This window comes from Thamnophis sirtalis, unplaced genomic scaffold (assembly GCF_051295495.1).
Source record: "Thamnophis sirtalis isolate CommonGarterSnake01/CBP01778 unplaced genomic scaffold, rThaSir2_p1.2 scaffold_2, whole genome shotgun sequence".
Classification (NCBI taxonomy): domain Eukaryota; kingdom Metazoa; phylum Chordata; class Lepidosauria; order Squamata; family Natricidae; genus Thamnophis; species Thamnophis sirtalis.
This window is the reverse complement of record NW_028261382.1, coordinates 77757459-77778769: the sequence shown is the minus strand read 5'-3', so window position 1 is coordinate 77778769 and position 21311 is coordinate 77757459. Positions and strand designations below refer to the sequence as shown.

General features: G+C 42.4%; 1 protein-coding gene across 5 annotated transcripts in view; it reads right to left on the bottom strand.

Annotated features, from left to right (window-relative positions):
- Positions 1–1285: 1285 nt before the first annotated feature.
- Positions 1286–21311, bottom strand: part of TACC1 (transforming acidic coiled-coil containing protein 1) — a 100097-nt gene continuing 80071 nt past the window's right edge. For all 5 annotated transcript variants that reach the window (XM_087706166.1, XM_087706167.1, XM_087706162.1 and 2 more), the window contains 8 exons: positions 20602–20660; positions 18097–18237; positions 11957–12033; positions 11081–11124; positions 8422–8582; positions 5860–5966; positions 4762–4882; positions 1286–2159 (listed from right to left, as the gene is read on the bottom strand). In XM_087706166.1, coding sequence (XP_087562292.1) covers positions 2091–2159; positions 4762–4882; positions 5860–5966; positions 8422–8582; positions 11081–11124; positions 11957–12033; positions 18097–18237; positions 20602–20660 — 779 coding nt within the window. In that variant the 3' untranslated portion in view covers positions 1286–2090. The remainder of the gene's footprint in view (positions 2160–4761; positions 4883–5859; positions 5967–8421; positions 8583–11080; positions 11125–11956; positions 12034–18096; positions 18238–20601; positions 20661–21311) is intronic.

Sequence of the window (21311 nt, the reverse complement as noted above, 5' to 3'; positions counted from 1 at the left end):
CTCTGTAGATGTGCTGTGCTACAATTCCAATTATTTCCAGCCAGCGCTAGAAATTGTGAAATTTGTCACACAAAACTATGGAAGAGTGACAGCTTGGCAAAAGTAGCCCGAAGTCCTCGCAACGTGTTTGGAAGTTGCAAGATGTGAGAGATGGACCATTTTGGTAGACCCCGGAAATGCAGTTCTTCTCTCCATGCATGATGGCTTTGGATAGTTCCCCAGTGCAGCTTCTCTCCATGCGTGACTAAAACAACCCATAAATGGGTGGATCTCTGGAACTCCCTTTCTACGGGAAGACTCCATGAAGGATTTAGCCCAAGTGGAATAGCCACAGAGGATCTGGGCTATAAATTCCAGCACCTGGTCACCTTTGAATCCGCAGGCAGAGGGAAAAAAACCTCCAATCTTTACTTGATACAGCTAGAGTATGTAAGACACCAATGCCAACATGAAACAACCAAAATGTTCACACCAGCCATCACCGAACGGCACCTTGCAGATGCTTTGCAATTACGAATCTCAATCCTGAGACTGGCGGCTCCAACATCTGGACTGGGACAACTCGGGACCTCTTTGAAGTATCGATTTTGCAAGTTCCTTAATGGAATAGTCGCTGTGGCTTCCATCCAAAAATGGAGACAAGGTGAAAAGGTCTCAAGCCTGAAAGCAAGGACCTGGCTGATAAAAACGTTTGTGGCCATCGCAAAACTCCCAGGACAACTGCAGTTCCTGGATAGATCTCCATTTTAATGACCTCAAGTGAGAGGAGGGAGGGAGTGTTCTTTGCAGGTCATTTTAGATCTTGAAATGGTATCAAATTCTCAGGGGGACCTTGGTGAGGCCCGGGAAGGAGTTTAGTCATCAGTAGTTGGCGCAAGGAGGTTGAACTTCTATTTCTTCACTTGCTCTCCATTGTGTTCCGTTCCCTGCTCTTTGTCTGGACAGAGGAAAACTAAGATGAGGAATGGTTGGCAGGTGCATGTTTCTGCTGTCGCTGTGTGTGGATTTCTGTGTGTGGGTTTGTGTGTGTGTGTTTAGGGATTTCTAACAGTTGCTCTTCTTCACTCAAGTTCACTGTGCGTGTTCACTTCAGGTGAATTGTGGAGCACTACACTCGTGCTATCACTTTAAAGTGCGCTAAGGCAGGGGTCTCCAACCTTGGCAGCTTTAAGACTTGTAGACTTCAACTCCCAGAGCAAAGCTGGCTGAGGAACTCTGGGAGTTGAAGTCCACAAATCTTAAAGTTGCCAAAGTTGGAGACCCCTGCACTAAGACAAATCTCACTATACCTCTTTAAGAGAATTATGACACCTTATATTAACTTCCCCATCCCAAGTGCTTTTCAGATTCCAGCATCCCAAACACCCCAAGCTGGCAGCACCACATCTGGGAGAAGCGCTAAAACTCAAAACCCTCACATCCTGTCGCCCCTCAGGACTGTAAAGGCTGCCTTTAGAGCTTATAGATTTCTCGTGGCACATATTTTCAGACCTACAAAGCTTACGGCGCCATAAATCAAGGCGCCTGAAGCTCTATGTTGGTCAGGGAGGAATTCCTTTTCTCCGTGGCTGACCACAATTTGCCAAGGTGCCAGGAATGCCAATCCATTTTCATATGGGCATTTCCCCTTGAGGAACATCGGCCTTGAGACTTTGCCCCTTGTGCTTTTAGAGGCAATCGTATTCCACTCATGTGCTTGCTGGGCATGGTACTAGTACATGCAGGGGAATATGTATTCGATTAAGCTGCATTTCTGGCCTTCAGACGGAAGCATCTGCAAACATTGCTCTCTTCTGCAGGTGACTAATGGCCCTGCTTCTTATCCGTTGGCTTCATGCAGTCAGGAGAGCCTGCAAAAATACTGAATAGGCAAGGGAGATCTAGAGGGCAGGAAAAATGGGTACAAACAGGGCAATCGTCAGTCCTCTTGCAGATGGCAGACCCTCGATACAGAAGCCTGTGCTTTTGCTGCCAAGAAAGTGGAAAAGATTATTTCTGGGAGTGGGGTGGGGGGGAATAAGGCAAGATGCTTGCTGGAAGATACAGATGGACAGCAGGGAGAAACCAAGTGCTCCAGATGATAAGAGCCATCAATCGGTCTTCCCCATCTTGGCAATCAGCTCATCACAGATCTTGGTCAGCTCTTCAATTTCCTGGTTCTGGAAAATAAATCAATGAATGGATAAATAAAGCCCAGAAGTGAAATGCTGATTACCCACCACCTTCTCTGATGATGCAAAATTAGTAACTTCCCCATAATGCAACCCCTTCATGGATCAACCCCCTTCATGGATCAATTTCCTTGTTGTGGCAACCAAGAAATTAAAAGACGCTTGCTCCTGGGGAGGAAAGCTAAGGCAAATCTAGACAACATACTAAAAAGCAGAGACATCACCCTGCCAACAAAAGTGTGTATAGTGATGGTTTTCCCAGCTGCAATGGATGGCTATGAAAATTGGACCCTAAGGAAGGCTGAGTGCCAAAGAATGGAGGCCTTTGAACTTAGGTGCTGGAGAAGACTTCTGTGAGTCCCTTGGACTGCAAGGCCATCCAACCGGTCAGTCCTAGAGGAGATCCACCCTGATTACTCTTTAGAAGGACAGATCCTGAAGAGGAAACTCAAGTACTTTGGCCACCTAATGAGAAGGAAGGACTCACTGGAGAAGAGCCTAATGCTGGGAAAGATGGAGGGCAAAAGAAGAAGGGGACGGCAGAGAATGAGGTGGCTGGATGGAGTCACTGAAGCAGTCAGCATGAGCTTAAATGGACTCCAGAGGATGGTAGAGGACAGGAAGGCCTGGAGGAATGTCGTCCATGGGGTCACAGTGGGTCGGACATGACTTCGCAACTAACAACAACAACAAGTGCATGGACAACCCATTCTTCTGATGTTAGTTCTCCTTCGTGTACAAAATGCAACCAGATTTTACACATCCCATGTTTAGCACTATTATACTTCATGGGAGTGTTCTCCAAGCTCAGAACTGGTTCTGCAACCTGCCATCACCTTTGAATGAGACAGAAAGAAGGACCTTGTAAGATAAAAATCTATGAAGGTCCGTTCCCCTCCACCCCTTTGAGAATTGGGAGGGGGTTGGTCTAATTTGCAAAAAAAAAAAAAAAAAAAATTGGAGCTCAGTCTTTAGTATGAATTGACATAGCTGCCAAGATGAGAACAATCTCCTGTTTTCAAATTTAAATTTCATTTCTGTTTGATAAATATTTTATTTAAAGCCTTTAGGCCAGGGTGTCAAACTGGATTTGTCAGAGTATGGATATTCATGAACTGGAATAGATCAGCCAATGGGGACTGAATGTCGAGATGGGAACAAGGTCAGCCAATGACATAGCAACTAAGTAAGCCAATGGGAGCTTAAAAAGATCTGAGTCTGTGCAAAGAATTGAAACAGAAACTAAAGCAATCTGTTGTTCTGAGAAGTAAACTATCAGTCTGTCTGGGCTTGTCTGCTAAAATGAAACTAACTGCTTATGTTTGCCTGTAACCTCCTGCCTTGTGTTTACTTGGAAAAATCACCTGTTGGTATTGTACATTTATTCATCTATTCTTATGTATATAAAGAAGTTAATGAATCCAGCTGAATCAGTTATCTGTGTGTGTTTTCTGGATTTGAATTTATGCAACAAACTCTGACATAGTTGTCCATCCTGGGCCGGCTTGGGGTGGGGGAGGAGATGGGACGGATGCTGTCCTACAGCACCCTGCTGGCCAAAACAGGGTGTGTGGGGGGGCTGCAGGGGTGGCCCGCAGGAAACCTCCATGTGCTCCGTTTTTGGCCTAGACAGCCTCCTGCAGCATCTTGTCAGCCAAAAAAGGGCGTGTAGGGGCCGCCCGTGCCCCCCTCTCCCCGCGCCCTGTTTTTGCTAACAGAGGCATCACGGGCTGGTCCTTTGCTATTTCCAGGCTGGCCCCACGGGCCTGATCTAAGCACCCTGCAGGGCAGATCCAATCCATGGACCTTGAATTTGACACCCCTGATTTAGGGAGACAGTTGTGTGATTTCTGCAGCTCAGTTCCATGAATATGACCTTTTCAAATGCCTCATTTTGCTGCAATTAGTAAAACTGCACACTGATATAGGTTGTTTGCATTTGAAAGACGGCTTGTGTTGCTCTGCATTTATTCATGTGATACATTAAAACAAGAACTGTAGATGAAAAATACAGCAACCCAGCAGTGGTTTAGAAATTAAAGCAGTTCCCATCTAAAGTTTTGGATGAATGCAACTGCGTTCCTCGGTGAGTGAGTGATAGAGCAAGTTTCTTAATAATTAAGTAAATAATGGTAACCTATGCCTCCTTGGCTCATTGTTTCAGAGATATTTCCTTAGCTAAATAGAGAACTTGACTGACCAAGGGTGCCCAAAAAGCAGTGATTCTGATTCTGAATCTGATTCAGTGAAAGCAGGAGGAACTTTCGACTTCCTGCTGGCTTCCCCATTGAATTTCCTCGTGGGAATCTGCCAGGAAGCAATGGAAATCTCTCTCTTTTGAGTGTTAATTTGTTTGACGGACACAACAATACGCATGCATATACACAAAAGCTAAGGAGGAAAAACATGTGAGTAATTCAACCCCTTTAGGTGTGCATGAGTTGGTCCAGTCCCATCAAGGCTGAATGTTTGAACTACAATAGTCACCGCTTTCACCCAATTCCCGGAGAAACGTAGAGTGATGAACTTCAGACAATCCTCCAGCAGGAAAAGCAAATGAAAGAGATGAAAAGGGATGAGGGAGAATCACCTTCTGCTGGAGGCTCCTTTCAAGAGAATCGACCTTCATTTGTTCTTTTCGAAGTCCGGCATGGAGAGCTGCACTCTCAGATTTGGCCTTAGTACGGACCTGAGCAATTTCTTCATTGGCTCTGGAGCAAAGGTAAGGGGGCATAGGAGTACAAAAAGAGGGGCAGAGAGAGGGAGAGAGAATGACTATAAAAATAAATTCTATAATTTATTGAATACAGTAGTACCTTAGTACTCAACTACTCTGAAACTCCTTGAATTTGGTACTCAACATATTTTGATGTGAACATTTTTGTCCTGGTACTCATTGTTTGGTACTCAAGGCACAAGCTAGAATTTGTGTTGGCTGCTTTGTGACACAGTGCATTATTCCTTATGGGAAAAAGTTTGTTTGATACTCATTGTTTTTAGTACTCATCCTGCCTCCTGAAACCAATTAATGATAAGTACCAAGGTACCACAGTACAGGGAGTCCTCAACTTACGGCCATTTGTTTGGAAACGTTTAAAGTAACAACAGTGTTGGAAAAAGTGACTTAAAACTGGTTCTCGCGCTTACAATTGTTGCAGTGTTTCCATGGCCAAGTGACCAAAATTCGGGCCCTTGGCAACTGTAGCATCCTGGGATCACATGGCCACCATTTATGACCTTCCCAGCTTTGTTCCAACAAGCAAAGTCAATAGGGGAAATCAAATTCATTTATTGACCGCAGCAAAAAAAAAAGGTTGCAAAACTGGGTGTGACTCACTTAAGGACCGCATCGCTTAGCAACAGAAATTCTGATCCCAATTATGGCCTTAAGTCAAGGATTAGTTGCATCCCATTCCCAGTTCACGTGTAGGATCAAACCAATGGCTGCCTTTGGGTCATGGGGGAGGAATTAAGGCGAAAGCATCAATCCTGAAATTTCTAATAAAGGAGAATATAGCTCAGGGTTGACATGAGTGCTCCTTGGTGTTCTCTGAACTTGTTTTCTTGCAGACATTTCATTACCCAGCTAGGTAATGTCATCAGTGCTATGCCACAGCTCCTTTTTTTTGTATGGGGCATTCAATTCCAGATTGGCATGACGCAGGGAAAGTGCCTTTATTGGTCTTACTTGTCTAATTTCTCCTCCGCATGGATTTTCAAAGCCTGGTAGCGTTGTTCCTCTTGTTTAACCCGATTGAGATAATCCTGAGCACACTTCTTCAAGGCCTCTTCATTCTGGAAGAAAAAGAAAAGCTCAACTTGGCTAGAAACCATAGCGCTTAGGTTCATCCTGTGCAAAAAAGCCAATAAATCACATTTTGGAGTTGGGACCGATTGCCCCTTGCATGTTCTATTTCAAGACCTTCAACCAATGATTCAGGAAACAGAACATGGGATCTTACACATGGAAGTGCAGAAGGAAAGAGATATCTTTCCTTCCAGACCTATAACCATATTCACTTTAAAGTTGTAGGAACACTAGAGGTCCTTCCACAATCAGTTAGAAATAGTGTGATTTGTTTTGGCATAGAACCATAGATTCTATGGATGAATCCAACTTGGTTTATCCTATAGACTGTATTTTGGAAACTTGTGAATTGATGTGTGATCTAAGCCTATCCATTTTATGTTATCTCATCTTGATTCTCCTCTACCATAGATAGAGGTTCTGTGGTAGAGTTGTTTCTCATTGCCCATCCCCTGGTTGATACGGCAGAAGAAGCAAACAAGCAAAGCCAACTTTTTAGCACTGAGCCACAATTCCTCTCCATCAGCTTGATAACTTTAGACAACAGTGTTCATAAGGACAGTCTCCAGAAGGTATATAGGACCAGGATAAAAAAGAAAGGGAATTGGTACAAAACCCATATTTAATCTCCTGCAATTAAAATTTAGTTCAAATTCAATTACATTCATCCAGAGGACCTAATGTGACTCCTCCTCCTGTTTTTGTCACTTCAAAAACATCATTTTGGCTGGGGGTTTATGTCAGAGTATGTTCATAGACTGGAATAGACATGGTAACAGGTCAGCCAATGGGGACCACTTGAATAGACACGGCAACGGGTCAGCCAATGGGGACTGTTTGGAAACTGAAACATGCCATATTTTCAGAGTATAAGACGCACCAGTGTATAAGACGCACCAAGGTTTTGAAGAGGTGTTTTTTTTTTTTTTTTTAAAGTTTTTGCACTCTGCAGACCTCTCAAAAATGGCCCATTTTTCACGAAAATGGGCCTGTTTTTTTTTAAAAAGGGCATGAATAGCTTTTAGGAGGCTTGTAGAGTGCTCGGGGGGGGGGGGAACGAGCAAAAAATGGGCCTGACTTTTGTCAAAAAAAGGGCATTAGGAAGCTTACAGAGTGTTCCTGGGGGCTGGGGGGGGGGAATTGAGCAAGAAATGGCCCATTTTTTTGCTCATTTCTGCCCTCCCCAGCCTCCAGGAGCTCTCTGAAAGCCTCCTAAAAGCTAGGCATGACCATTTTTGTGAAGGGGCGGGGATTCAGGAGGCAAGGAGTGCATGGGTAGGGAGGGGTGGGGTGGAAGAAGAACACAGCAAGAGGTGTTTTGGTCAGCTGCCTGCTTTGAGAGGTGAGGAGCATTACCTGGACATCAGCTCCGGCTGTGGCTTCACCTCTCGCTGTCCCTTTTCTGGGGGCTCAGTACCATCAGCCACCTCCGAAGAGTTTTGAGAGTCTGCTGTGGCCAATTGCTTTGCAGCAGGTGGTGGCCAGCTGGCATTGTGCCATGGATGCCCGCTTCTCATTCAAGTCCACACTGAGCACTTGTTTCTGGCTCAAAAAAACTGGGAACGCACAAATGCACGTGGGGGGTGGGGGGAGAATGGCTTATACACTGTATTCAGTATATAAGAGGCACCCAGATTTTCAGCCTCTTTTGAGGGAAAAAGGTAGGTCTTATACTCCAAAAAATACGATAGTATTTGTTTATATGGGGCCATAAGAGACAATTTGAAGTCTGGGCATAGCTTAGACTTGTTGAACTGTATGCAAGAGTTGGTTTGGCCTCTGTAACTTTGCAGCTTCTGTAGAATGTAGCCCTCTGTATCTCCCTACACCAGTTAGGGCAAACCTTTTCGTCACCGAGTGCCCAAACCAGAAAGCATGTGTATGCACCAGAGTGCCAGAAACCCAAAGACCAGCTGGCCAGCCCGTGCATGCCTGTTTCTTTAGCTGTTTTTCAGGCTGTTTTTGTCCCAAAAAACGAGTTGAAAAACGGCATGAAAACAGCCCGAAAAATGGCCTGAAAACAGCCTGGTTTTGGGCCGTTTTTCAGGCTGTTTTCAAGTGCCTTGAAGACCATCTGACTGGCGATGACATGTGTGCTGACAGAGAGGTCTCTGTATGCCACTTCTGGCACATGTGCCATAGATTCGATATCACGGCTCTACACTGTAATGACTTCCTTCTATGAATATTGCTATGAATATGCTGACTTCCGCTGTGTGGTATTGTATATAAAGAAGTTTCTTATATATAATTGAATCCTGCTGAAGTTCATTTACTAGTGTGTGCTTGCTGGATGTGCTGCTGCAACAAAACTCTTGACAATTTAAGATCTCTGGTGCTGCAACCAACACACTGGGAGCCCTTAAACTGTGCATCCCTGGCCTTCAGTGAAGGAAAACCCATAGCAAAAATAGAGAGACTTTTTTCAAATAAAGAAAGGACCTTCTTGAAACCTTCCAGGACTCCCTTCAGGTTCTCGTATCTCCTGAACAGATCGGACAGAGACCTCTCCACCGAATTCAGGTCAGACAAGGCTTGTTCCTTCTCCATCGTCAGCTGCTGGAGACTCTTCTGGGATGTCATGTTGGTCCTCTGCTCATCCTCTGTGAATTCAAAGGCAAAAGGGAATGATAACTCTGCTCCAACAGGCCTTTAGGCAGGAGACATTAAGCAGAGCAGAAGAAGCAATCTTGTTCATCTTCAGGAGGCACTTTCCTTTATAGGTTGCAGGGAACATGCAGGGAGTATGTGTGTGTGTGGGGGGGGTACGGGCGTACTGATGCCTGCCAGGAGCACTGGGTACCGTTCTGCTACGGTGCTCTGGAGGGTCCACCCACCTGCCCATGCTCCTTACCAGTATTTGACCTCTTTGGGGCTTCTGCCCACAGAGAGTATGGCGCCTGCATGTCGCTCCCCCAAGCAGCTGAAGCATCGCGGAGCATTGCAGGTGGTAAGCAGGCATGAGCATGCTGCATGCTGTGTGCATGCATGCTGCATGCGTTCGTGTGGTGGACGCCAGGCCCTGTTGCACTGTACCAGTTGCAACGAGATCTGGAACCCACCACTGGTGTGTGTATACACACCCATACATATATACATACAATAAATCTTCAACTATATATGGAAGCACACATGGGGGAGAGGGGGGGAGGGGGAGAGAGAGAGATGCCCTCACATGGCCTCCCTTATATAGATAGCTTCTTAAAGTGGCAGTAACCCTGCTGACTCATTCTCATTTCATCATCTCGATTTACAGCCTTACAGCAGCTTGTCAGTTATTAAATCATCATTACTTTAATAGAACGTGATGCCACTAGAGGGGGTAGAATCAATATTTTTTATCTATATTTTCCTATTGAGAGCTTTTGGGGTTTTTAAGAGGCAAAACATCTGTTTAAAGCTAGCCTTCCAAAATGTGGGTATTCTTCAGGTGTGTGGACTTCAACTTCCCCTTTGTAGATCTACATGGCCATTGCTGAGAATTCTGAAAGGGAAAATCCATCACATCTGGTGGCTGTGCTGGAAAAGAGAAGGGTTTTATCCAGCAAACCACATGGGGGGAAAAAACCTCCTCCATTTTTACAACCATGTAGTCCCTTAATTCAAGGCAGAGTCAGGGTGAGTGGATGGAGCTGACTATTTACCAGCCGGATGCCCTTCCTGACACCATGCGGAGTTTGCAGTAGATATTTTTTTTCTTTGTACCCTACCTAAGGGAGAAATATCCGCCACTATCTAGAATCGAACTCTCAACCTTCCAAGTGGGAGTTGAGCATCTTCACCATTAGGCCACCATGCTGCTCAATCAATCAAACCACCCTCAAAACAGAAAAAAAAAATCAGGTTGCTTGTTTAGATAATTTCAGATTCTAAGGAATGCAGTTCTTTATAAGACCTGGTCTTATAAATTTTGGGGTAGCCAAAATAGGCACCAGATATGTGCAGAAGTGGACAAAATGACCATGGAATTAAAAGAAAGAGAAGAATTGGATTTCTATAAAATATGGAATAGAATATATAAGTGGCTAGAAAACAGAAGCCAAAAACAGGAAATAGAAGTCTGTCTTTGTGTTTTTTTCTAAACTAGTAATGAATAAAAATTAACCAAAGCTTACTAATTACTATCAAACTTAAAATATTGACCACAATGTAAATATAATGGTGATGTGAACAATTAATATTATTTCAAGTGCTAGTACAACTGTTATTACACTATTACAGAAGTTAAAATCGATAGGAAGGCAATGGAGAATTACAAAAGCTAAACATGAATGCGGATACAGAAGACTGTATAACTATTTTGTATTGTCGTGTTGGTCTTGTTTTTTCTTTGTTGTTTGTGTGTCTTTTTTTCTGTTTTTAAAGGTAAAAATAAAACTTTAATAAAAAGTGTTTAGTTTTTAATAAAAACTATATTAAAAAAAAACAAAATAAGCACCAGGGCTTATTTTTGGGATTCTTTTTGCACCTGCAATAGAGCAGCAGGTGAGGCAGGGGCTGCAGGACAAAATGAGGTGGTGAGTGGGTGGAGGATGAAGCTTCTTCTCCTTGCTTGCCATCACAACAAAGCAGGAGGCTGAGCGATGGACCAGTTCCAAGACACGGGGCAGGAGGGGGGTGGTGCCTCAGCCACTAACTCCACTTCCTCCACCAGTATCAGGGCTCTGCAAGCCAGGTGGCCAAGGATACAGTTGGGGTTTTGTCCTCCACCCTCCCACGACCTCGCTTCATGGCTGCAGCACCCACCCCACCCTTTTTGTGTCAGCAGCAATCAGACAGAATGGCCAGCTGCAGAGGCTCTTAAGTAGGGTTTATTTCAGGGGTAGGGTTTATATTCAGCACAGGCGTGGAAAAATCAGGCTTAGGCTTATTTTCAGGGTAGGCCCTATTTTTGGGGAAACATGGTAGTTGCAGGATTCTCTCCATTTTCTGCGCATTATGGAAATTAGAGAAGACCCTCTACAAGCACAAGAGGAAGTTCTAAAAACATCTATTGGGCTGAAAGTTGGCAGGCTGGCATGAGCCTGAACATGCTGGCTTCCTTATTTGTTCTTTCCAGTAATTTGTAGCTGTGAATAACCAGCATTGATCAGTGGCTTACCTATCATCTGTGCAATTGTCTTCTCATATTCAGCCACAATCTTCCTAAAGAGGAAACAGCAGTAAAGATATGAGTCATAGAGATGCCATTAATTTTCTCCTCCTACAAACCCAAATGCATTTGACATTCTATCTTTTCCAGCGTTTTTTCCCCAGTATATTCCCACTTAGGCAAGCTGTTTTACCAGGGGTGAAATCCAGCAGGTTCTGGAGAACCGGTAGTGGAAATATTGAGTAGTTCAGAGAACCTGCAAATGCCACCTCTGGCTGGCCCCAGAATGAGGTGGGAATGGAGATTTTGCAGTATCCTTCAATATATCATCAATAGCAATCACTATAGGTATTGCTATTGCTATATTTGATTTAAGGTGAAGGAAATGATTCAACTACAATGTATTCTCGTGGTCCATCTATCTATCTATCTATCTATCTATCTATCTATCTATCTATCTATCTATCTATCTATCTATCTATCTATCTATCTCAATAGCACTTTTTTTTTGCAAAAGGACTTAAGACTTATACCCTGCTTCACAGTGCTTTACAGTCCTCTCTAAACCGTTTACAGAGTCAGTCTAATGTCCCCCAACAATCTGGGTCCTCATTTTACACACCTCAGAAGGATGGAAGGTTGAGTCAACCTTGAGTCTGGTGAGATTCGAATGGCCAAACTACTGGCAGACGGCAGTCAGCAGAAGTAGCAAGCAGTACTGCATTCTAACCACTGTGCCATTGTGGCTCGGTTAATAGTCTCTATTAACTCAGTTAATAAATGAGTCTTCCAATCTACCTGAGGTTTCCATAGTAATCTGTGGCTGCACAGTTGTAAACCATCTGGAACTATATGGAGTTAGCCAGAGTTGCTGAATTGTTTTACCTCATTTCCAAAACTTCCTGTCGACTTCCTTCGTATTTTTTCTTCCATTCATTGGCTTCAATTTCCTTAGATATAATCTAAAAATATGAATATAAAATGCATCTATTAGTTTTGGGGAAAATGTGATGAAAGCTATTGAGAGGAGGGGGGGAGGAGGAGATACCATATTGTGATGCAGGGATATTTCAGTTCTGTCACCTGCAAATACACCTGTGGATTCTGCCTGACGTTTAGTTGGATATTCTTTTCTTTAATTTTTTTTTTAATTTTTCAACCTATAAACATTTAATCTTTCCTTAAACAGTGTGTTGTCTGGGTACAAATATGTACAAACAGCTTTCAACATTTACAACATCCTTCACATTAATATAAATTCTCTAATCTTAAAATTGTAGTATATTAAGTAATTGAATATTATTAACCTATTCATTTTCCTATTAACATATCTTCTAATAAAAATACAATAACAACATTAAACATAATTATTTTCCTCATCATAATACTAATAGTTATCATCTTGTTTATACCTCTATCTTAGCATATTTTCTCTTCTTCCTTAGTCTTCTTCCCTTATTTCCAATTCCTTTTTTCCCTCTAACAATTGATAAAATACTCTCCATTTCATATAATATTCAGTTTGTTCTTTCTCCTTAATTATTAATGTTAATCTATTCATTTCTGCACATTCTAATATTTTCCTGATCACCTTCTCATCAATAGGAATCTCTTCACTTTTCTAATGTTGTGCAAACACAATTCTAGCTGCAGTTAATACATGGATAATTAAGACTTCCTGGGGGCGTGGCCTGTTGCCGAGGAGGGCTCCACCGAGCTCCTCAGAGACCTGGTCTGTATATCTAAATAAGATCATAGATAGCACCCCTTTTTGGCTAAGAAAGGGGCAGGGAGGATAGCTCCGTAGACTAGGGTCTATTCGTAAGCCACAGCCTTTTTTTTTTTGGGCTGTGGAAGAGATTAGATCCAGCCGAAGCGGAGCTTTTATCTCCGGCCAGTTCTTCTCAGCTGCCTTTTTTTTTTTTGGCAGCCCCAGACAGGCTAGCCCCCCCCAGGACAAAACAAAGTTTTTTCAAGCTAGAATTGATACGGGAGGGTACCACCCCTGTGAGATTTATGCTTTTATTACTATCTTAAATACCAGCTCCATTCGTCTTAAAGACTTCTTTGTTTAAATAGACTTCAAAATGGCGATTTCTCTCCGTGGATGATTACTGGATGTACTTAGCCGGGTTTATCTTCCTGCAGACTGCTCCTTAACAAAATAAACTCTTTTTCTTTGGAAATAGAGGGGAGTGAAGCGCTGCTTACTTGTTTATTTATTATGGCACCCAGATCAAAGAAGCGTCTTGCTACAAATGTATCTAAGGAATTTAAAGAATCTTTTCTGGAAACACAGCCTTTGTCTCCTACGCCCTCTACTGGAGAAGTCTTAACACAGGAATATCTCTTTAAAATGTTTAATGCCTTTAAACAAGAAATTCAGGAATTTGTATTGCAACTTTATGATGATTTAAAATCTAAAGTTAATCAAATGAAGGCGAATACGTTTGCAGCCGTGTCTGCCCTCTCAGATTACTCTGCTGAAATAGAGAACAAATTGGAAAGTCTGGAGAAGGCTAATTTTAATTTGACTACCAATATTCAAATTTTACAAGAAAAAATTAGAAATAACGAAGATCAGCTTATGATGTTAAATTTTAACAGGAAGGCATCTGCAATTAGAGTCAGAGGATTCCGTGAAAAGGAGCAAGAGGATTTGAAACAGACCTTTGCTGAAGCCTTCAGCCATGCGCTGGGAAGCCCGGGACTTAACTTTGATTGGCAGATTCGGAAAATCTATCGCCAGAACTCATTGATAGCGGAACAGCGACAACTCCCGAGGGACATAATTATACATTTCTCCACAAAAGAAGCTAGAAATGCGATTGTGCAAAAGTTTCATAATAACGGTTTTCGAGTTGAAGGCCAGGACCTGATTGTTTTCAAAGATATTCCTTTTCAGATGTTGAAGGCAAGAAGGAATTACACCTTTTTAACTAAGGAGCTTAGGAGTCAACAGATTCGATACAGATGGGAGGCCCCTGCCGGTATTACAGTTACATTTGAGAATCAAAGATTTCGTCTTAACTCTGTTTCGGAGGCTCAAGATTTCTATTGTAGGATTCTGAAGGCGGGTCTTCCTGACGCGCTTGGAAGAGAGGAGAGACAAGCGGAAGGAGAAAGCAAACGGCTGGTCATGCGGCTGCAAGATGGAGGGGGCAGCCCCTCCTCCCTCAGAGAAGCAGAAGAACGCAGATCGAGAATTTAGATACTTCAAAAGACTTCCTAAAGTTGAGGACTGAATGGGGGTTTGAGACCTCTCTCCGGTAGAAAAAGTGGACTAATTTTTATCAGAAGGGAAAGCTGGGTGAAACTACTTTGAGCTAGATTCTAAAGTAACGTTAGCATAAATTTGATAGTGGTTAAAAGAATGCGGAACGATTTATGTTGTTTAAACTTTGTTAGATGGGACTATTTTAAAATAGAAGGTTAACTGACTCTTGCTGAAAGTATTATTTGAATATGATCCATGCTACTTAACTTTTATTTGAAGGGAAAGTTGGTTGTAATAGTTCTGAGTTACTTTTTAAATAAACGCTAGTATAAATTTGATAATGGTAAATATCAGACAAGCAAGAGATGAGGGTAAAATGCATGTGGAATGAACTACGTTATTTGTGGTAAATATCAGACAAGCAAGGGAAGAGGGCAAAATCTACGTTGTTTAAAGCTTATTAGAACAGGAAGCCGCCTGGGAAGATAACTGTAAAAAGAATGCAGAATGACTTATGTTGTTTAAACTCTGTTAGAAGGGACTACCTTAAAATAGAAGGTTAACTGACTCTTGCTGAAAGTATTATTGGAATATGTGGAATGATTCATGCTACAATTCACTCTGAGTTATATTTTAAACAAATGCTAGTATAAATTTGATAGTGGTAAATATCAGACAGGTGAGGGATGAAGGTAAAATGAATGTGGAATGAACTAAGTTATTTATTATTTTGAATTACTGTTTGAAAAAGGGGTAAAGAAAGATTATTTACGTTGTTTAAATTTTACTAGAAGGGAAAGTTTGATTACTTGTCTGTAAAGTTATATTTGAATATATGGCATGAACCACGCTGCTTAAATTTTATTGGAAGGGATCATGAGGTTTAGGAAGGGAACGGGAGAGTCTACAGAAGGTTGGGGTAAATAGCAAAGAAGTAAGAGATGAGAATAAAATATAGATAGAATGATTTATACTATTTAAGCATAGATAAAGATGGGGGGCTGAGATCAATACAAGAGTGGTTTCTTTTTTTTTCTTTTTTTTCTTTTCTCTTTTCTTTTTTTCCTTTTTTTTTTTTCCTTTCTCTGCTTTTCTTTTCTTTTGATATATACTTTTATTTTTTAATTCATATGTATACAAGATATTTTAGACAGAAGGTAGTGCCAGGTGTGGGCCCTGGGAAGTCGGGAGGATTAGGGATGGGGATTGTGGGGGGTGGGGTGGGGGGGTGTTAACATAGTTTTAATAAGAACAAGAATGTATTTATATACGGTGGTTCTTTTTTTTTATCATTATTATTATTATTTTTTCCTTGGTTCATTTTACTTTTATCAGATCAAACAACACTCGAATAAAGGCATACACCAAGGAGGGAGGTAGAGGGAAAGAAGAGGGAGGAGTAAGGAAGGAGTAAGGGGAAGGTAAGGAGGGTGTCCGGGGAGTAAGGGGAGAAGGAAGGATTGAGGGGAAAGGGAAGTAGGAGGGGAGTGTTAGAGGGAGAAAGGAAAGTTGGAGGGGGTAGATGGGGTGTATGGAGGATGCAAGGGTGGGGTTGTGAATGATGAGTTGTGTTTTCTCTTTACTTGTTCGTTTTATTCCCTTTTTCTTTGTTTTTCTTTTTTTTCTTTTTTTTTATATAGTAAATACCCTGTATATAAATGATTGCAAATGGAATGTAAAAATTGAATAAAAATTTTCGGGAAAAAAAAAAAAATACATGGATAATTAAATAGGTATTCTCTTTATTATATGTTTCAGGTAAAATCCCCAGAAAAAATATTTCTGGCTTTAACTCAATGCGTTGTTTTGTCATCTTCTTCAGCCATGTCTTTATTTATGTCCAATATTTTTTTTGCTTCTACGTATGTCCACCACATATGATAGTAAGATCCAGTTATCTGGTGGCAATTCCAACATATTTGGACATTAAGAGATGCATTTTTTGCCAAAAATGCCAGGATACCATTTTTTAAAGTCTTTCCAGAATATCTAGATATGTAATTTATGGGCAGACACACCTACTTAGGGAAGATCTGCAAGATGATGAGATTCCTCCTCTGGTTACCAGAGGTCGTTTCTTAATTAAAAGTATCAGAACATTGTAAGTCATCTCAGGTAAAACTAGAAGATATTGGATAGGCCCAGGCTCCATTACTATCAAACTGGTAATAGTTTTGATATATTTGGCTAATTTTGACATCATCCTTCAGTCCTCAAGGGTAGAAGAACTGATTTTCGGCCCCAGTTCTAAGGGGGACTTCTCCCCAATTGTCAAAGTGAGTCAGGAAATCTGAAATAAAGAAACAGGGAACTAGAAAATCCTAATTCTATAGGACAGGGTAGGGCAGGTTGTCAAGTTTCTAAAATACTTGTAAGAAGTGTTATCTCCCTCAATCCTGAAGAGTTCTGACAAGGTTCCAAAAATATTTGTCATCTCAAAACAATTCAAAAACTATGGTTGACTTGCTAATCCAGGGAGAGCTTCTATTCTGAGATAAATATATTCCAATTCCAGTCCCAGGGTTGCATGCAATTCTCCTTTCCACCCTTTGAAACTGTAGGACCGTGATGGTCTACCTATGGCACGCAAGCCACAGGTGGCATGTAGAGCCCCCTCTGTGGGCATATGAGCTCAGCTCCACCACACATATGCGCAGGCCTCCCACCAGCCAGCTGATATTTGGGTCTCTGCCACACATGTGGGAGACGCGTATGTATGCTCAGGTGGTTATGCGCGCATGTGAAGGGGGGAGTGCAGCGCTCCCCCTCTGCACCCCATTTTTTATTTCAGGACGGTTCAGGAAGGCCTGCTTGGCCTAAAACGGGATTGCGGGTGTCTTGCGCAAGCAAGGGGTGAGCGCGGTGGGGTCTCATGCACGCATGGGGCAAGTACAGGAGTCACACACGTGCGCGGGGGGTCACACGTGCATGTGCAGGAGGCTGGGTGCATTGCATTATGTGTGTGGGCACACGCACGTGCGCCGTCGCATGTGTGCGTGCGATTTCGGCACACGAGGACAAAAAGGATAGCTATCACTGCTGTAGGAGAAGGAATGGCAGACACAGAGGTGGGGTTAAGAGAGGAATCAGCCTGGAGTCATTATGTCCTCATCCAAGTCCAACACTGATTTAGTGCTGACAGTTGACTCGATTCTTATGTACAGGCCTGAGCAATAAATCAGCTTAACTAGAACACAATATTTGGTGCCGGTTCTTCACGCCTGACAGATACCCTCCAAAACGCTGAGCCCTTAAAGCCACCAGGAATAATGTAACAATATTTCATGAGCTGATTGAGATTGATTGGGCGAAACCCATTTCCATTTTTGTCCCAACCTGCAATTAAAGGCCACTTGCAATTCTTTGGCCAGTGAAGCAGAGCAAAGATGCAATGCATTCATAGATGCACCCAGAATGTGTGGGACTACCTTCAAAAAAGCCATGTTGACAATGAAGATGTTATATATGTTATGTATTATTGCAATTATATTAATATATAGTTATACTATATATATACTTCTACTATTAACATTATTGTGATGAATATAACAACAAATATGTGGATTATGACTGTTCAAATAACTGTACCCAGATCACACACTGTTTGATGGAAATGGAAAATAATGTAAATAAAACAAATCAAACGGGGGTGGGGGAGAAAACCATGTTAGTCTCTGAAACATACAAGAGTTTTTCAATTTCTAAAAAGGGACCACTTTTGCTTCTCCCAATGCCTGTTGACCATGCGCCCCTTAAAAACTTTGCGCAGTCTAGAGAAGAGCCCCCAAACTACAAAGATCCATGTTACCTCTTCTCTGATCAGAGTCAGAACTGCTGTCTTATCAGATTCACTCAGGCAAATGGCATCCAGGGGGCTTTCAGCCCCTCCTCTCGGGCTGCCTGGTGCACTTCCAGGAGCCTTTTCCATTGAACATAGTTCAGGATTGCTCTGAGGAAAGAAAGACAAGGGTCAGAACAGAATACAATCAGCCCTTTCTAAGTTCCACCGGGTTTCCTGCCAGACCACTAGTTAAACCCGGGGTGTCAAACTGGATTTCTTTGAGGGCTGGATCAGCACTGTACTTCTTCTCTGCAGGCTGGGGTGGAGTAGGGGTGGGAGATGGGACAGATGCCTCCTGCAGTACCCCTGCACCCCATTTTCAGCCTGGACGGCCTCCTGCAGCACTTTGCCAGTTTTTGGAGTGCTGCTGGAGGCCAGGGAGGCTGAAAACGGACCAGTCCTTTGATATTTCCAGGCTGGCCCCACAAGCCATATGCAGCCCACGGGCCTCAAGTTTGACACCCCTGAGTTAAACAGACCTAACCAAGAAACTTCTGTCGAGAGTTTTACTGAAAAGGTAAAGGTTCCAGTTGCACATATGTGCTAGTTGTTCCTGACTCTAGGGGGCGGTGCTCATCTCTGTTTCAAAGCCGAAGAGCCAGTGCTGTCTGAAGACGTCTTCGTGGTCATGTGGACGGCATGACTAAATGCCGAAGACGCACGGAATGCTGTTACTGTCCCACCAAAGGGGGTCCCCTATTTTTCTACTTGCATTTCTTACTTGCTTTCGAACTGCTAGATTGGCCTTGCAGGAGTCTTCTCCAGCACCGTAGTTCAAAGTTCATTAAACTAGACATACCCAATTCCTTCAACCGTTCTTCATACAGTATGTTTTAATTTTGAGTCCCCTAATAATCATTGTTGCTCTTCTGTGCACTTTTTTCTAGAGTCTCAGTATCTTTTGTTGTACTATTTGCATTTAGTATTTATCTTAAGAACAAACATGTGATCTTTTGTTGGCTACTCTGGAGAAATGGGCTGGCAATACTGGGATCAGAGTAATAATGATGTTGCTTTTCTGAGATCAATTTCTTGTCCCATGCTGGTTTCCATTCAATTTCTCCAGTGTTAGGAATCAGCTAACAAGCAACTATTCTATTCTATTCTAGCTGCAGCGCAGCTCAGCTGTCAGCAGAGGTCTCTGTAAAGGTAGTACATTTTCTCTATATCTTGGTTCAAATCTTGAGCTTGTTCCCATGTTAGTATTTTCCAAATGAGAGATGAAAGGAAAGCACCTTTGGTTTTTAAATATTTTAGGAATATTGGATGTAACACCCTACTGAAAAGAGTTCCCACTTTCTCCTCTATTTTTTTTTTTTTTTTTTGCAAAATACTGTATCATTTTACTATGATTTTATAATTTTATTATATAGGAAACTCTTCAGTTTTCCAGAACTCGATGCACAGGCTTGGCACGCAGCAGATCAAAGTATATTGTGACCTACATCATTTTCATAAAGACAACATTATACAGCTAATATAACTGTGGTCATTTACACCATCATCACGACATAATAACCACGGTGGTGCAGTGGTAGGAGCGCAGTTCTGCAGGCTACTTCTGCTGACTGGCGGCTGCCTGCAATTCGGCAGTTTGATTCTTACCAGGCTCAAGGTCGACTCAGCCTTCCAAGGTGGGTAAAATGAGGACCCAGATTGTTGGGGGAGCAAGAGGCTGACTCTGTACACCACTTAGAGAGGGCTGTAAAAGCACCATGAAGCAGTATATAAATCTAAGTGCTATTGCTATATATCTTTATGTCTGTCTGTCTGTGTCTGTCTGTCCATCCATCCGTCCATCATCTATCTATCTATCTATCTATCTATCTATCTATCTATCTATCTATCTATCTATCTATCATCTATCTATCTATCTATCATCTATCTATCTATCTATCTATCTATCTATCTATCTATCTATCTATCTATCTATCTATCATCTATCTATCTATCTATCTATCTATCTATCTATCTATCTATCTATCTATCTATCTATCTATCTATCTATCTATCTATCTACCTACCTACCTACCTACCTACCTACCTACCTACCTACCTATCTATCTATGAGCTGTGGTGGCACAGTGATAAAGAATGCAGTACTTCAGGGCTAACTCACTGCTTACTCCAGGTGTTCGATCCTGACCAGCTCAAGGTTGACTCAGCCTTCCATCCTTCCGAGGCGGGTAAAATGAGGAGCCCAATTGTTGGAGGCAATAGGCTGACTGTGTAAACTGCTTAGAGAGGGACGTAAAGCACTCTGAAGCAGTATTTAAGTGCTATTAGTATATTTGATTTAAGGTGAAGGCAATGATTCAACTACAATGCATTCTCGTGATCCATGCAAAGATAGTAAGTCTTGAGACAGGTAAGCAGTAATAAGATAGTAATAAAAATAGATCCTTGGCATGGAATTTAGCAGAGTGACCCACAATTTTGCACATGGAGGATAAGAACAATACTTGTGCTTACTGAGATATCACTGGAGTTATTCTTCTCTTCCAGTCTGCACAAAGATTCTTTATCAGAGCCTACAACAAAAGAACATGAGGCGATTATACATTATGATAACAAGGTTCTTCCTGGTGAAATAACTATATTAAGAAAGAGCCATACAAAGCGCAACTCTATGACAGTACGTGAAATGAAACTCAAGGAGGATATTCACTGAATGAAGTTCAGGATGCCCCAAGTGGCATTCAGTATAGTTTCAGGCAGAATCTTCTTAAACCATGAGATGGAGGTGGGGGACAGTAGAAAATGATCCAAATTCAGAAACCCAGGGACATCACCGTACAGAAACGATCATGAGGCATATCTAGAAAACCTTCTATTTAGACCAGGGATGTCAAACTCAAGGCACGAGGCTCTGGATCCAGCCCACGGGTTGCTTTGATCTCCCCAGTGGGGCCACCCTGGAAACAGCAGAGTGGTGCCTTTGCCAGCAAAAATGGAGCTCCATTTTCACTGGCAGAAGGTTGCAGGAGGCCGTCGCAGCAGAAAATGGAGCTCGGGAGCCCATCTTCGCTGGCAGAACATTTGGGCCACCACAGGCATCCCCGACACGAGTGACGTTGAGCTGGCCACCCCCACCCTGGTCATGCCAACTCCCTCCCAGGTCAAAAACAACCCTGATGCGGGCCTCAATGAAATCGAGTTGGACACCCCTGTTCTAGACAGAC